The sequence below is a fragment of the Plasmodium brasilianum genome, chromosome 3 (assembly GCF_023973825.1).
Source record: "Plasmodium brasilianum strain Bolivian I chromosome 3, whole genome shotgun sequence".
Lineage (NCBI taxonomy): Eukaryota > Apicomplexa > Aconoidasida > Haemosporida > Plasmodiidae > Plasmodium > Plasmodium brasilianum.
In genome coordinates, this window is record NC_090116.1 from 849,952 (window position 1) to 868,033 (window position 18,082).

At 29.7% G+C, this 18,082-nt stretch overlaps 4 protein-coding genes across 4 annotated transcripts; 1 reads left to right on the forward strand and 3 right to left on the reverse strand.

Moving 5' to 3' along the window:
* Positions 1-1,233: 1,233 nt before the first annotated feature.
* Positions 1,234-6,246, reverse strand: MKS88_000970 (uncharacterized protein; the record flags this gene model as incomplete). Its single annotated transcript, XM_067219619.1, has 1 exon — positions 1,234-6,246. One exon carries the CDS (start codon positions 6,244-6,246, stop codon positions 1,234-1,236), a length of 5,013 nt encoding a protein of 1,670 aa, XP_067075336.1.
* A 2,923-nt stretch (positions 6,247-9,169) lies between these two features.
* Positions 9,170-11,253, reverse strand: MKS88_000971 (uncharacterized protein; the record flags this gene model as incomplete). The annotated part of the gene is made up of 3 exons (XM_067219620.1): positions 9,170-9,793; positions 10,052-10,795; positions 10,900-11,253. 3 exons carry the CDS (start codon positions 11,251-11,253, stop codon positions 9,170-9,172), a joined length of 1,722 nt encoding a protein of 573 aa, XP_067075337.1.
* Positions 11,254-14,172: 2,919 nt separating this feature from the next.
* MKS88_000972 (60S ribosomal protein L11a) lies at positions 14,173-14,893 on the reverse strand (the record flags this gene model as incomplete). Its single annotated transcript, XM_067219621.1, has 2 exons — positions 14,173-14,619; positions 14,819-14,893. The coding sequence occupies 2 exons, from the start codon at positions 14,891-14,893 to the stop codon at positions 14,173-14,175; spliced, it is 522 nt and encodes a 173-aa protein (XP_067075338.1).
* Positions 14,894-16,851: 1,958 nt separating this feature from the next.
* Positions 16,852-17,839, forward strand: MKS88_000973 (40S ribosomal protein S10; the record flags this gene model as incomplete). Its single annotated transcript, XM_067219622.1, has 3 exons — positions 16,852-16,936; positions 17,372-17,533; positions 17,673-17,839. The coding sequence occupies 3 exons, from the start codon at positions 16,852-16,854 to the stop codon at positions 17,837-17,839; spliced, it is 414 nt and encodes a 137-aa protein (XP_067075339.1).
* Between the last annotated feature and the right edge of the window lie 243 nt (positions 17,840-18,082).

Here is an 18,082-nt window from a genome sequence, read left to right on the forward strand (position 1 = left end):
ACACATGGGATTAAATGGTATTGAAATGACCTTCCCGCTTTTCCTTTTCCCCAATTTTGAATTCCACATTTTATTATAAGCAGTATGTAGATGGTATATAATGAAATAAAACAAAATGAAGAAAGATAAAATAAAGCAAAATAAAGCAAAATAAAGCAAAATAAAGCAAGATTAAGCAAGATTAAGCAAAATAAAGCAAAATAAAGTAAAATAAAGCAAGATTAAGCAAGATTAAACAATATTAAGCAAATTAAGATTCAAATAAGTCCTTTAAAAAATTGGGCCATAAAAATAGCAGCCTTGGAAAAGTTAAAACAAAAAAAGAAAGAAAAAGTGGTAGTTAAACAAATGAGATACGAAACATTGGGGGGAAATGAAACAATAAAGAAAAAAATAAAAAATAAAAATAAATAAGAAAATAAAAAAATAAATAAGAAAATAAAAAAATAAATAAGAAAATAAAAAAATAAATAAATATATAAAGAGACGAATAAACAACTGAATAGGTAAGGAAATATGCATCTGAATGAATACACAGAGACGTGAACATATGAATGAATTAGTAAAGAAATAAATGTATGATTGAATGAATAAATAAAACGAAAAGAAATGGGGGAAATTCTCAAATTGGAAAATAGCTCAAATAAATTTTTAAAACGACTTTGCGTTTGTTTTGTTTTGTTTTTCTGAAAATTAAATGCTCCCATTCTTACTTCTCGTTGTACTTTAACCTGCTTTACCACATCTAGGCATTGCCTTACATTCTGTATAATTTTTTTTTTTTTTTTTTTTTTTTTTTTTTTTTCTTCTGTTATGCGCCATATATTAGTTAAAAAATTTGGCATTATGAGTATTTGCAAGGTTCATCCACTTCGTCTACTCCATTTACCTCATCTACCTCAATTACTTCGATATCTTCTTTGTGTTTCTCTTTGATCTCAGCTTTACATTTACAGAATTATCAGTATAGAAAGGAGGGAATTGGAGGGAAAAGGGGGGAAATGCGTTCTTTCCATTTATGCCCACTCCTGCCTGCTCAAAGAGTTATGCTTTCTTTTCCTCAGAGTCTATCTGCGGTGCCTTTTTTAGCTTGTTCTGTATGTATTCTATTATTTTCGTTTTATACATATGGTCATCAGTAGTTAGGTCTATAAAATGCGTGTTATATGCACTACCTTTAAAATTGATGATACTCAGATCGATAAAATTTTCAGGCTGTTGTTGTAACATATATTAAAAGTCTTCATATCTTGTAAAAGGGATTAAATTTTTAAAAAGAGTTTTTGAATTTTCAGTTTGTCTTTGTTTTAACGTTAAATTATTCTTTGTTAAAAAATTAAAATCATATATATCACTTTCCATTGGAAGAAGAGCAGAATAAATATAAATTGTCTCAAATATGTTTCTTGTATCATTATATGAAATATTATGATTAAATTTTTCTTTAATATATGAAATGTCATTATATGGATCACAAAAAATTTGCTCATTTTCTTTTTCAAAATTGATTAAAATGCCTTTATTATATGGAGGAATAATATATTTTTTGTTTTTAAATTCTGATATGTACATATAATTCATATTATAAGCTACTATGTTTTTCCTATCATATGTAATGTATTTATATAACTCTTCTTTTAAAAAGCGATGGTACTCCTTTTCAGTATGGCTCATTTCAATTTTTTCTCCCTCTTCAACCCCATCTTCTTCTATATCTTCTTTATCTTCATCTTTATCCTTATCTTTATCTTCATCTTTATCTTCATATGTATTCCTCTTTTTATCATCATAAAAAAGGGGGCTAATCTGTATATCGTTATCAAACGAAAAGATAGATTTGTTTATAGCGTGCATTTTCCTTTTTTCTTCTTCTTCTTCTTCTTCTTTTTCCTCTTCTTCTTTTTCCCCTTCTGTGCTGATTTTGTTTGCATTTGTTGCATTATCGACTGTACTTCCCTTTCCCTTTCCCTTTTCCCTTTTTTTGTTCCTAACACGTTTCATACTCGACTTGGCCAAAAGAAATTCCTTAACATTCTCGTCATACGTACAACTACAGCTCGTGCACTTATACTGCATAAGATGCTTCACGAATATGTTTTCACTGACAGTGGTAAACATAGAAAATGAATTTATATTAATAAAATTATTTGCATCACTATCCTTGCTATTCGACCAGTCCATAGGCACCGATTCCTCTCTTTTGAACAATTGCTCGGGTGTTGTGTATGGGGGGTATTTGCTCTGTTCTATCCCTCCCTCCCCTGATTCATCTTGCATTGAGAAGGACGTATAGTGGGAAGATGGGTCGGTACTCACATAAGTAGTACTTCCAGTTGTGCTTCCAGTCATACTTCCAATCGTGCTTGCAGTCGTTCCTCCGATAGTAATATCGCCAGTATGCCCACCAGTATGCCCACCAGTATGTCCACCAGTAAAGTCAACAGTAATAGCCCTAGTAAAACTTCCTATCATTCTGTTGGTTCCCTTTTCCTCTTCCTCGACCGTCCGCCCCTCTCTACCAACTTTTTCACCTGAACTGTGCATATCATTTTCCCCCTTTTCCCCGTTTTGCACTCCTCCTTTTGTCCTTGCATCGTCCCGTGGCTGATCGTTTTTTATATTTCTGCTGAGTACTTGCATAAAGTTGATGTTGGTGGTGTAGAAAATAGGAATATAGTTATACACCTTTTCACTCTGATTGATAATAAAACTTTTTAAAGCTACATAGAATGGCAAGTTCGTATGATCAGCAAAATCGTTGGCTTGTAAGAATGGTAAAAAGGAATATACAATTTCGATTCTATTAATTCTATAATGATTTATATTATTTTTCAAATAATTTAAAACATTGATATATTGAAAAGGTATATCTTTCGTCTTGTTAAATCTTTTCACATGATCAATATGTATATCTAATTTTATATTATATTTCCTATTATTATTTAAAAAAAAATTGAAAAATACATAAAGATAATATGGTTTGTTAAATGAACATCTGTTTGTATTAATACCATCATATTCATTCATGTGCCGATTACTTGTATTATTTTTATTTCCACTCGAAATAATACTAAGGGTTGATGTTCCAGCTGTACTGTTGTTGTTACATACATATTCGTATAACGGGTTTGGATGAAATGAAACAAATAGTTCATTCAATACTACTGGAATTTTGAATTCGATAAAGCCTTTTTTCGACAATAATAAAATATCACTACTGCTCTTAAGTAGTTTGTTCATCAAAAAAGCATGTTCATCTTTCTCCTGCAATTTGTTACTCTCAAAATTACCTAGTTTCATTCTTACAAACCTCTTTGATGAGTCTATACTTGGGTTTAGTACTTGCTCATACCAATACACTCTCCCCCTTTCGTTTCCCCTCGAGCGGCTCTCCGCTTCCTCACCGTTGTTCCCACTGATAACACCGCTAATCCCTCTTGCCTCACCCAAATTGTACAAATCATTGTAAATGAAAAAGCGATCCGGAAAGGTGCATCGCCCGAGGCGATCTCCTTTATCACCATTGTCATGACCACTGCAGCTATAATCGCACTTATTAGTATCAACCATATCGTTCGAATTTCCTGTACAACCTGAACTGTGCAGGAGATTTCGCACATAGGCTACCTTCTTTGGAACTGCGTAATTCCAAATACCCCTCAGAATAAAATTGGGTTTTATATTGCTATTCATGTAATTAAAAAAAATATTTTTATTTAAAAAATTATAATTAAGACAAACATCATGTTGAAATATAAATTTCAAAAAGGCCTTCTTTTCATATTTATAAATAAAAACAATACTTTTACAAATACCATTATAATCCACATGTAGTTTGTATATATTTTTTTTATAATTATACTCTTTATATTTTTTTAAATTATTTAAAATATTTGTTGAAAGCATTGACAGTTTGGACTTATCAAAATTAGCTTTTTTCCATTCTTTATATAATATATGATCCGAAATAACGATCTTTTTATCCCTATTTTTTTTAAGTGTGCAGATTGATTTATCCCCTTGGATGACAATGTTTTCTTTGCATCCATAATTTGTTTTGTTAACCTCATTGTTGTTACAGCATTCATTGTTGTTACAGCCAATACAGCTGTTTTCCATCTTACTGCTATCTCTTTGTACATCAAGATTACTTCTGTCTTCTGGGCTGTGATGATGATTTCTTTCCCCCCCCTCCTTGTTGTCATTCCTCCTAAGATAAAATAATAACTCGGACTTGTCGATGGAGCGAAAAAAGGCACACGCAAAAGTGTTCCTATCGTCTGCATTGCCATATGCGCGGTTATACTCATAGTCATATCCATAGCTGTCGTCATCATCATAATGGTATCCACCACCGTCATACCCATCACTATACCAATCGCTGTTACCGCTACTGCTACTGCTACTGCTACTCCTACCGCTGCTCCTACCGCTGCTCCTACCGCTGCTCCTACCGCTGCTCCTACCGCTGCTCCTACCGCTGCTCCTACCGCTGCTCCGCTTTGATTGCTCCCTTTGCAACAAGGATCCCAATGTTTGCTTGTACAAATGGACATTTCTCAAGGGATCATGAGCTAGCATTTTTTTGCTCCTTTCCGTAGTACATATACCTATCTTCAATTTTTTATTATTTTTTAAAATTTTGTCAAAATTATTTTCTTCTGATATATTTAATTTTTTTAAAATAAGACCAACGCTATTTATGTTCACGTGAGCTTTAGTCCTACTTAACAATTTGAAATATTGATAATCTTTATTAGATTTCATAATATATTTTATTATCAAATCGTTATCATTATTTAACAGGGTGTGGTATGCACTATCATTTATTTCATCTTCTCTATTGGTTTTACCCCCTTGGAATATGTTTTCTTTAATACTATCTACATTATCATACTGCTTATCAGTTCGAATAGTTGACGAATCATCTTCCAAGGTATTAACTTCTTCCTGGGAGAGATCTTCACCTTGTTCTTTGTTGTTCATCTTTGTTTTGTGCACCTGCCCAAGCTTGTCTTCATCATTCATATAACTCTTTTTTTCATTCACTATTTCGATTGGCACTACATCTGGCACCGCTTCATCTGGCACTGCTTCATCTGGCATGACTTTATCTTTTATGATTATATTGTTTTTCTTTTCCTGAGATTTATTTGGACTTTTTAAAAAGATGTAGTTGGAATAAGAGTTATTCCATGCATATTGGAATATTTTATTAAAATTTATTTCATCAATAGCCAATGATAGGGGAGATAAAAAAGAATAATTTTTCATATCATCTAGATGATCTCCTAAGTATATCCCTTTAACTTTATTCTTTTTATTGTTATATGAAAACTCGTTAGAATTATTTAAAATATTCGTTTTGTTCCTATCAATGAAATAGGAAACGGGGTACATCTTTTGCACATTGCTTATATGTCTATTTTTTTCCTTCTTCACAAACAGAGAAAAAAAGTCTAATAAGATGTAGAAGCATTTATAAAACATGTTCTTGTAGCGTTGATTTCTACTTCTTACACTTCTACTCATCTGATCATCTATGTCACTACTTTCATCACTTCCACTCCTTTGCTCTCCCCCCTCGGGCGCATTTGTAGCTTTTTCCTTAATTGTGATATAGAATGGACTGGTGTGCAAATAAATATATTTAACTTGTTCTTCCTCTTCATCGTAAAAATCTTTTTCTTTTTTTATATGGCTTTCTTCTGTTTCTACATATCTTTCTTCCTTTCTTCTATGTCTTTCTTCCTTTCTTCTATGTCTTTCTTCCTTTCTTCTATGTCTTTCTTCCTTTCTTCTATATCTTTCTTCCTTTCCTCTATGTATTTCTTCCTTTCCTCTATGTATTTCTTCCTTTCCTCTATGGCTTTCTTCCTTTCCTCTATGTATTTCTTCCTTTCCTCTATGGCTTTCTTCCTTTCCTCTATGTATTTCTTCCTGTCCATCATGTATTTTTTCTATTTTTCCATCTCCTTTTCCCTTTTCCTCTTTTGCTATAAGCACTGTGGACTCATGCCGTTGTTCTCTTTCTCTACGAACATGATGACATTCATAGTCATCAGAGCTTGAACAGCTTGGTTTTGATAATCTTTTATTTATTACATTGTATGAAGAAACAAAAAGATGATCTCTAAAATTTTCAACAAAAAAATCTGCTAATGATGGATGAATGACTAAATTACAAGTAACTTTTGAAAAAACAAGAATAATTATATTTATCACTATAAATTTAAATAGGAACATTTTAAAAAAAAAAAAAAAAAAAAAAAAAGGGGGGTCGAGATGTGTTAATGTTCCAAATGGATAGTAATAATACTAAAATACTCAATTTTTAAGAATTCCGTTTTCCATGCCTTATTACTAAAAAAATCATTTTGCTCAAACTTCTTTCAGCATTATTATAAGGAAATATATAAATATATATGTTTATATGTATAAACGGGTTGTTACATAAGCACATATGAGTATATGTACATAAACGCAGTCATGTGCTCGTATGTGCATAAACGAGGTCATGTGTTCATATAAACTTAGCTAAACACGCTTACGCATAGCATATACCAAAAAAAAAAAAAAAAAAAAAAAAAAAAAAATCCTTCCTTTTTTAACTGTATTATGCCTTGCAAAATATGTACACTTAAAGCTTTTGATCTCCCTAGGCAATTGCATACATTTTAAAAGATAACAAAATTAAATAAAAAATAAATATATATTTATGTATATATATAAATACGGACGTATATTTATGTATATATACATAGAAACATTTAGCTTACAATTTGTTAAAAGGAACAAATAAAAATAAAAAAAAAAAAAAAATTAAAAAAAAAAAGCAGTGAACGTACATGTGTTTATCATATTTGCATGCATTTGCACTTGCATTTAGATCTCTTCGAATTTTTTTTCCTTTTTTCGCATTTTTTAAATTGATTTTATAAATATATATATATATATTAATACATACATGTATAAATATGTATAAATATATATAAATATGTATAAATATGTATAAATATGTATAAATACGTATAAATACGTATAAATATGTATAAATACGTATAAATATGTATAAATATGTATAAATACGTATAAATATGTATAAATATGTATAAATATGTATAAATACGTATAAATACGTATAAATATGTATAAATATGTACAAATACGTATTTTTTTTTTTTTTAAATACGCAATTATTTTTTAAGTGTTACGAATGAACAGACCACTAGACTTTTAAAAGGAAAAGTACACATAAATTCACTGCAGGTAGTAAAATATGCATATATACGCATAATGCACGTATGTATGCTTATTTGTGTAAAGAGGGTTATGTTGTAAATTTTGTGAAGACCGCGCATTTGTTTTTGCATTTTAGGATTGAGAGTGTAATTCGTTTCTTCCTCCGTCGGGCCTTATAATTGTTATTATGATTGTATTTTTTTTTTTTTTTTTTTTTTTTTTTACGCCCCTTTTATGAATAAATTATTTTATTTCATTACATTTCGTTGTATTTTATTTTTTGGAATATACCTGAACATTCTACATTTGAACGAACTGAGTATTCCTTTTTAATTTCATTTTTTTCAATAAGAGACTAAAGATATAAGTTTTTTTAAATATATGTTGGTGTAATAAATATAGGCCTTTTGTTTCATGAGATTTTTCTCAAAAAATATTTAAATTGTAAGTTCCAGTGTGACACTTCTTTATAGATGTTTTAAAATTTTTTAATACTGCCTAGCACATTTGAACATTAATTATTATTATTACTATTGGTAGTAGTCGTAGTAGTAGTAGTAGTAGTAGTAGTAGTAGTCGTAGTAGTCGTAGTAGTCGTAGTAGTAGTAGTAGTAGTAGTCGTAGTAGTCGTAGTAGTATTTCTATTATTATTAAATTATCTTTTTTATTTATTTTATTTTTATTTTTATTGTTATTATATTTATATAGTAACGAAAAAGGGAACTTCGATTTAACATCACCGCAATTCAACGAAGCAACACCTCAACATAGTAAATGCTCAGTAAACATAAACGAGCTTATTTAAAAAATTAAATAGTAGGTAATCATATAGTTTTTATAAATTAGCTTTGAAAAAAAGACATCTTTTACACAAATACGCATAGGACTGTTGCATAAGCGCACCACGATCAACCCTTACCACATATGCATGTATGTAAAGAGGTGTGTATGGGTATGTACATATGTATACGTATGCACGTATATATTTATACATATATACACATATACATTTGCATATGCATATATATATCTATATATATGTATACATACGCACGTTTACATGTGGAAATGTATTTGCACTTAAACATACTTATAAAGACAAATGTATACGCACCAGTTTGTACATGCAAATTAAAGCATATGTTCACAAAAAAGTGAAAAGAATGGAAATGAAAAGCAACAAAATTTTCAAAAAAGGGTTATTACGTTTATGAAGTAAAATTACAAAACAGTTTGTAAACATAAAAAAAAAAAAAGGAAATGGGAGTGCACATTGAATAAAGGTAAAATAACGAATGTGCATAGAAATATAAAAATAAATCTTCTAATTTTATCTCATTTATATGTTTTTTGAAGAGTAAGTATTATTACGCGTTCATATTTTTTTTTTTTTTTTCCTATAAGCAAATATTATTACGCGTTCATATTTTTTTTTTTTTTTCCTATAAGCAAATATTATTACGCGTTCATATTTTTTTTTTTTTTTCCTATAAGCAAAATAGTATTACGCGTTCATATTTTTTTTTTTTTCCTATAAGCAAATATTATTACGCGTTCATATTTTTTTTTTTTCCTATGAGCAAATATTATTGCACGTTCTTATTATTTTTTTTTTATATGAGCTAATGTTATTGCGTGTTCATAATTTTTTTTTTTTTTTTTTTTTATGAACCAGTAATATTGCGTGTTTTTATATATATATGTATATATGCACATAAACCTATATATGGAGCGTCTGTTCTTCCTTCCAAACGAGGGTAGAAGACCACCTTTCTGGTAGCTCACGCCATGTAACGTTTCAGACATTTTTAAAATTTCGCCCTCCACTTTGTATTACTATCACCTTTCTGTCCTCTTTCCCCTTAGAGACAAGTAATAAAACGCACGCATACACACAAATAAGGGGAAAATTTAACAGGACAGGCTTTTATATATAACCAATAATCCTAGGATGCTTCCACTGATTATAAATAAGACACAAGGAAATGCAAAGAGAAATGATTCCAACAGTTAAATAGAGAATTCCAATGGATTGAGATTTTTCATTTATAAAAACTGACCCCTCTGCTATAACGAAATATTTCTTTCCATTAAATTTATTAACAGGAAAGTTATTTTTTATATGAACATAGACAGGTAATTTTAATTCGACATTTAATTTAGCATATTTTTTACGAAATTCTGATAATGCAGCTGTTTTCATCCAAACAATAAAATGAGAGTTTTCCACTCCATATCCATTATTTTTATTCATATTTAAAGTAGACATATAATTGTCGTTCATTAACCAAAAATCAACTTCTCCCTTATGTAATTCCATATCACGTGCAGACGGATTTTTAAATTTATTGTAGTCACTAAACCATGTAATAGCTTCTTTCGATTCGTCTATTTCTATCATCTCTTCCAAATTGGTATCTTTATATAAGGTAAAAGTATCATTAAATACGCTTCTAGCTACTAACCCACATGGGTGTAGTACCTTCCCCTCTTTATTTTGTGATACCGGAAAGCATTGAGATAGGTCGCTCGCTTTTGTGTATATCACCCCCTATACATTCGTAAAGAACAAGTCGTCTTTTCAGTTTCACCGTTTTGCGGTAGCAAGTACGCGATGGCATGTACGTAATATCACGTATGTTATTGCACCTATGTAATAGCACCTATGTAATTGGACCTACGTAACCGCCCCAATGTAATCGCATGAACGGGGATAAATTATGAATAAACACGGAAATATATGAACAGATGCAGGTAAAAACACATACAGACTCAAAATGCAGGGAGATGACTATGTTGTTTTTCTTACCATCAACTGGTTGTGCGACTTAGAGATTAAATACTTCTTATGGTTCTGATAAAAATTATGTAATTCGTAATAAATGTAAGAGTTTTTTCTGAACGGTCTAATAGGGCCGTAACACAAGTCCTCGTTCATTTGAAGAATTAATGAAGTTCCCTCCATATGACCATAGGATATTCTACATTCCTTTCTCGTGGTAGAAAAGATAATAAACACTGAACCAATAATTATAAATATGATTGATATAGTCAAATATGTTATTATCAAACATGCAGGTGTCCAATATCGCTGTTTCGATTTTAATTCTTGTTGCTTAAATTTTTCAATGATTGATGTTCTTTTAAGTTTGTGATTAACACTACCGGGGGTACTACTCCAACTTCTACTTCTACTCCTACTCCTACTTCTACTCGGTGTCCTCTTTTTTACTTCCCCATCTTCGTTTGTATCTCTGCTTGTTCTTACACCTATGGCATTATCTGTATTATCATATATATTATTTTCCCCCTCTCCTCTTTTGATATCAGACCTATACTCAGGAAACACATTTTTCCTGTATTCGGCAAAGGAATCCATATTCGAAATACTATTTATATAATTTAATTGGCTGTTTAAATTTTTAAAAATATTTTGTTTCTCTTCAATAAGATTACATGATGAACTGCTATCACTTGATAAATTTTCGTTGTTGTATTGTACGAATTGTCCGAAATTTCGTTGATCATCATTTTGAAACATATGTTTTTCTGGCTTCCTTCTTTTTTTTATTTTATTATTATTATTATTATTATTTTTTATTTTTTTTTTTATTATTTTTTTTTTTTTCTTTCTTCGTCATGCACATTGTAAGTTACGCGGTTGTCTTTCTCCCTTTCGGTGCGCATGGGTTTTGTTATCTCCCTAGCCAGCTCCTTTGCTAATTGTTTAGATGATTTATTTTTCCGCCCCCTTAGTGTTTCTGTCTCTATCTTCGTCATTCCCTCTTCCTGTACCGCTATCTGTACCTCTTCTTTTGCCTCTTCTCCTACATCGCTCCTTCCGCCTTCAAATTTTGCATCCTTCCTAGCCTTATTAACATTTCCATTCTCCACAGATTTTTCTTTTTCCTTTATATTTTTTCCAGTCTTCCTTATGTCTTCTTTATTAAGTGTACTTAAAGCGTTTGTTTTCCCCTTCCCTTCTCTTTCAATATCAGTCAAATTATTCATTATACTTTTTTAAGAAAATTTTTTCCGATTACGTTTTGGTGTGTGTGTGTGTGTGTACACATGTGTGCACTTATTTGGTATGCGCGCACATGAATATATGTACACGTAAGTAATACGAGTATATGTATTTATTTGTTTGATTGTTTGTTTGTTTGTTTGTTTGTTTTTCTCTTAAAAAAAAGCCTGCGCTTCTTTAAGGGGAACAAGGGTGTGTTTCCCTATTCACGAGTATCATTACGCACTAAGAATAGCAAAATCGTATGATGACAATACTTACAAAAGAAGGTGGACGAGCGCGTGAACTATCCGATAAAGGATCATTCAGAGTGAAACAAAAGTATAGGCGCAGTGTATACTCTTATAATAGCATGTACACAACATGTACATAGTGTAGGAGGAAGTCAGCATATGAACGAGTGTATATATATATATATACACATGCACATATATATATATATTTACACGCGCTTATATATACTTACACACGCATATACATATATACACATGCATATATATATACATATATTTATTTTTTCAGTTGGAGGGGAACAAGAAAAGCCATAACCCATCAAAAGAGAAAAAAAGGTAGTAGAATTTTTCCTGAAGAGGGATATTATATTGAGGGGGTCAAGTGCTCAACTACCACTTAAGATATATAATAGTATGAATTGTGGTAGTTTAAAATTTAAGGAGTAAAATTGTTCTAACAGAAATAGTATATATGTACGTATAAATATGCGTATGTGTGTACTTGCATGTATATATACACCTTTACAAATTTAAAAAAAGAAAAAAATAAATAAAAATCAGATTATTCCCACAAGGCCTATAAAATGAAAATATGTTATGGTAAGCGGTACCCTGGCCTTTAACTAGCTGAAGGGAGTTCTACATAAATGTATGAGCCATACGCATTTATGTATGTATATATATATATATATATATATGAATGTGTGTGTGTGTTCTTATAGGTTTAATTTTTCTCATAGTTCACGCCTATTTGCTTGTGCATGTGCATATATGTACCTGTACACATGATATGACAGCACAACATGCCACTTCGCCCTTTTTGATGTTTTTAAAAATATTTGCTTGTCCTCACTAACTGCTCTGATATTTTCTATATTTCTTCTCAAAAAAAAAAAATATAAAATAACAAAATAATATAATACAACATAATACAATATAATGATAATTAATATTTCCATTTACTCAAACAGACGCGCATACCATACTCTTTTGCTTCTTAAGTACTACTGAGTCTTCGTACAGTGTGCAAGTTATTTTGCTTTGCTGCATTGAAAACTGCACAAAATGAAAATAAAGCGATAGCGTTACGCTCGTACAGTACAGTATGCATTACAATGTACGTTTCTGTTGTAACACTTCCCCTGTTTTATGTACACAAATTTAATAAAAAGGAAAAGAAGTAAAGAAATCAGAAAAAATAAAAAAGAATATTCCACAAAAAAATCTGCACTAAATAGTGCTAAAAAAAGAAAAAAAATAAACTAAAAAATCAGTAAAATCAGTAAAACTTGTTAAACTTATCTAATATTCGCTAATATTTGCTAAAAATTTATAATGCATATTTTTATTTTTAGTAATGCTACACAATTTCCAGAAATGGACATATATTACGTGGTCACTTACATGAAGTAAACAGAAATATTCTTTACTCATTTTAAGAAAGATAAGACATTAAAATTGTTCTTCCGTTTTCTGTTTATGTTTATGTTTATGTTTATGTTTTTTTTTTTTTTTTTTTTTTTGCTACTAATTATGTAAGGTGAAGAAGTTTAGTATGTTCCTATTGTAGGTACTCATTTTTTTTTTTTTTTGTTATTTTTTTATTTATTTATTTTTTTTCTTCTTTTTCCCCATCAGAATATAATATAAGCTAAACCTAACAAGGAGTATCTACAAATTTACATGATGCTCATGTATGGCAAATGAAAATTTTCTATTTATTTTGTTCCTTTTCATCTTATAAGAAAAGTTTTGCATGTCGTACTTTTACTTCGGCTTTCTTCCTCTAGGTATGTGCTCACACATTTCGTACTTTCTCGTAATTATAATCTTTCTCATTTAGCGAAAGGACATATGATAACATAACAATAACTTGTAGCTACAATCACTATCAACATTGCTCGGTATGCCTTCATCATATTAATGAAAAGACAGTGTGAACAGATGGAAAAAATTGATTGTAGTGGTATGTGAAATATATATTTTTTTTTTTTCTTTTTTTTAATACATATCATGGTCTAATAATATATAATTGGGCATAAAATTTTGTGGAATAAAAAAAAAAAAAAAAAAAAAATTTTTTAAAGCATATACACGCATAAATACACACATACATAAGCATATATAAGTATATTTATTTATTTATATATATATTTATTTATATGTACATGTACACCCACACACATACGTACAAGCACACACTGTGCACGTTTGAAGGGGCAAAAAAATTATTTACACATTAAGCCGTTTTACATAAAAATATGTACATATAGGATTACGTACATGCTTATGTACGTAAGTATGTACATGTGTATACACGTGCGTATATGCATAATTGGAGGGCGTTAAACTGACAACGTCATTGTTTCTTCCTATTTCGCCAAAGAGGTGTATTGATGGTACTGATATATTTAAAAAATTTGTAAATTTCTTTTTTTTTTGCTACGAATTATACAAGGGCGACTACGTTTAATTTGTTCGCATGATAGGTATATCTTATCTTGATTTATCTTATCTTGATTTATCTTATCTTGATTTATTTTATCTTGATTTATCTTATCTTGATTTATCTTATGTTAGTTTATCTTATCTTGATTTATCTTATCTTGGTTTATCTTATCTTGATTTATCTTATCTTGGTTTATCTTATCTTTTTTTTTTTTTTCTTTTTCATTTGAGCAAAATTCCATCGAATTTGGTTTGAAACCACTTCATTGCGTCATCCTTTGTAACTTTATGAGTTTTGGAAATGGTCGATCTTCTTCTCCTTCTTCTGGTTACTCTATAACCGGGTCGAGAGAGGTGCACATAAAAGTCCATACCATATATACCAGTAGAAGGGTCGTACTTAATACCTAGATCTATATGTTCTTGTATACCAAAACCAAAATTTCCTGTGTCCGAAAAATTTTTTCTTCTCAGTTCATATTCTTTTACTTTTAATCCTTTCTCTAATATTTCTAATGCTTTCTTACCTCTTACTGTTACAAAACATGATATCTTTTCATTTCTTCTTACACCGAATGATCTAATTGTAAATCTACATTTTCCAAAAATTGGCTTCTGATCAGTCAGTTGTTCCAACACCCTCGCTGCTCTTGTTAACCTGTCACCTGACTAGGCAAGGTAAAAATGGGAGAAGCAAAATGGGAAATGCAAAAAGGATAGGGATAAATGTAACAATACATAGTTGAATATTTAAAATAGTGCAGGAGAGGCGAACATTAGTTACTACACATACACAAACGTATACATCTGTTATGCACAGAACACGAGTAATTCACGATACAAACTCAAATACGCAAACTTTGCTTACCTCCCCAACACATATATTGAGTACCAACTTGTTAACTTTAATTTCTCTCATAACATTATCTTCTTTTTTTTCCATTTTTATTTGCAAAATAAAAAAAAAATATATATATAATAAAATAAAAAATAAAACAAAAATAAAAAAAAATAAATAAAGTAATGTTAAAAAAAATGTTTTTGAAAAAACGTAAAATGAGGAAAGAGCGGGCCCTATTAAAATTTATAAAAATGGGATTAATTCTTGTTAGGTATAATTTTTTGAATGATCATAATTTGCTGAACGTTCATAATTTGCTGAACGTTCATAATTTGCTGAACGTTCAGAATTTGCTGAATGTTCATAATTTGTTGAATGTTCATAATTTGCTGAATGTTCATAATTTGCTGAATGTTCATAATTTGCTGAATGTTCATAATTTGCTGAACGTTCAGAATTTTTATTTTTTCTTTTTTTAAATCCTATATATCCCTTTAAAAATTTACATAAAACAATATAACACTACTGTTCGTGTTATTCGGCATTTACACAATTGTGCTGCTTTGGGTATTCATTCGATTATAAATTTTTTTTCTGTTCAATTCGTGTACTGGCATATTCATTCGCGCACTTGCTTTTATTTACTTATTTGCTTAACTTTTATTATTTACGCAAAAAAGTCTTGCGCATAAAATCAAACGGAGAAAAATTCCTTATCTCGTTACTTGCTAACGGGTAAAGGGTACACGTACATTTAATGAATTAAAACACGGATTCCAAAAAAATTTACAGATGCTAGTGGAAAAATGGTGTTATTCAGTTTAAACTCAAGCAGGCAAATATAACCTGAATGCGCAATTTTTTTTGTTTGATGTTATTATGTATGTAATAATGGGTAATAAACTTAAAAATATATTACATGAGTATGTATATGCTTCATAGTTATTTATGTTATATCACACCATAGCACAAATAATATATGAAGCCGCTGCCTATATAATGCTCATAAAAGTTCACCCGGGCATATTTCTGTTACACGTACATATATATATATATATAGATATATGTATGTACATATATGTACATGTACATACATAATTATACATCTGTACACTTAAGCATATGCATACATATAGTAGTGTATATCAGCACTTGCCGAACGAACTTTTGTTCATTGCTTTCTCTTCTTGGAAAAGGAAAAAGGAGAGAAATTTGGTGGAGAGGGAGGTGGATATGCTTCAAGTAAAAATTAAAAAAAGCACTAGTTGAAAAGAAAAAAAATGGAAAAAGAAATTAAATTATATGTGTATAGGGTTATTACATATATGCACAGTTAATAATATTTTTATTTTGTCAAGCATAATTAGTAAGCAAATATATACATACATATATATAATATATGTTGTATACCTATCTGTAGGGGAACTTTCGAATTTGCCAGTTTTATGATTTATTTATGCATTTATTTACCTGAAAAGGAGAAACACTATATTTTTTTTTTTTTTTTGCTAAGGGCCTATATGTGTAGTTTTGCTCCATCGTACATTGTTATATTGGGTTACATTCCACTATGCATATATAAAAATAATGTATTTAGAATGTTAAGCAGCAAATGCGCAGGAATATTTATGTATATATAAATATACTTCAGTAATATGCACATATGTACACGTACATATATGAATATATGTTTGTATACGTATATATATATACATATACAATTATGCGTGCATATTATACATATACTTGTTTTCGTACACCGATTGTACATGCATACGTATATATGCCCATATTTTTCATTTTAGTTCTTTTAAAAAAAAAAGATTAAAAAGTAGTTTTAACATAAAGAAATGAAAGGGAGCTTAAATTTGTTAAAAAAAAAAAAGTATTCATTTTAACCTATTAATTTTCAAGAATATTTAACTTTTAATTTTTTTCTTTATATGTATATACATACATACATAGATACATACGTACATAGATACATACGTACATAGATACATACGTGGAAATATACATACATGTAATAAATTCTTTTAACTGTATCTTTATTATAAAAAATGGATAAGAAGATTCTGCCACATCATAAGTATAGTTATATTCCAAAACAGAACAAGAAACTCATATATGAGTATTTGTTTAAGGGTAAATAATTTGTTTATACTGTTATAACAAATGAGCTTATTTTTTATTTTTTTTTTTTTTTTTTAAATCTGCGTATATATTAATAAATTCTCCATCATTTTATACTGTATAGTTTATCTATTATTGTTTATATTTAATTGCATACATTATTGTATGTAGTATTATGTTATGTCATTTTGTAATAACCTCAATGTAACTTTCACCTATTCCTTGTATTTTTAATGAAAAATGAATTAATGCATTTTTTGCATGAACAGTTCAGGAAATGGGATTTTTTTTTTTTTTTTTTTTTTCCATTTATATGTGCGTGTATGTTTGAAGTTTTAGGTACATAAGTAGTATATATATGTGTTCATGCTTAAGTACATACATGCTTACATAAATACATGAAATTTTTTTTTTTTTTTTGTAATTTCCCATTTTGGCTACTTGTAGAGGGAGTCATAGTAGTTGAAAAAGATGCAAAGATTCCTCGCCACCCCCATTTAAATGTACCAAATTTGCACATAATGATGACACTGAAGTCTTTGAAAAGCAGAAATTATGTGGAGGAAAAATATAACTGGAAGCACCAATATTTTGTATTAAACAATGAAGGTATTTCTTCGTAAGAATATTTCGTGCGCACTGAGCACATGTGCATGTAATACGTATATATACATATGTATATGTTTGTATGCGTTTTCTGTGCACACATCTGTATGCCTATTTTCCCATGCAAATTTCCCCCTTTCAGGTATTGAATACTTGAGGGAGTTTTTACACCTACCACCATCTATATTCCCTGCAACTCTGTCCAAAAAGACAGTGAATAGAGCACCAAAGGTGGAAGAGGAATTTTCAAGAGAGTTTAGACAGCCAATGGGTAGAGGAAGATCTTATGAAAAAAGAAACTTCGACTGATCAGCTGATCCAACATCTGACTAGCTGCTTAGTTAACTGGTTGGACCGAGTGACTGATTGATTTTTTTTTTTTTTTTTTTTTTTTTTTGCTGTAAATTCTGGACTACACCGCAATTGTTAAGTTGTAGGAGGTTCCGTGTTAGTGTAATTATCTTTGTTGTATTTTTTCCACATCACTTTATTTTACCATTTATTTTACCATTTATTTTACTATTTATTTTACTATTTATTTTACCATTTATT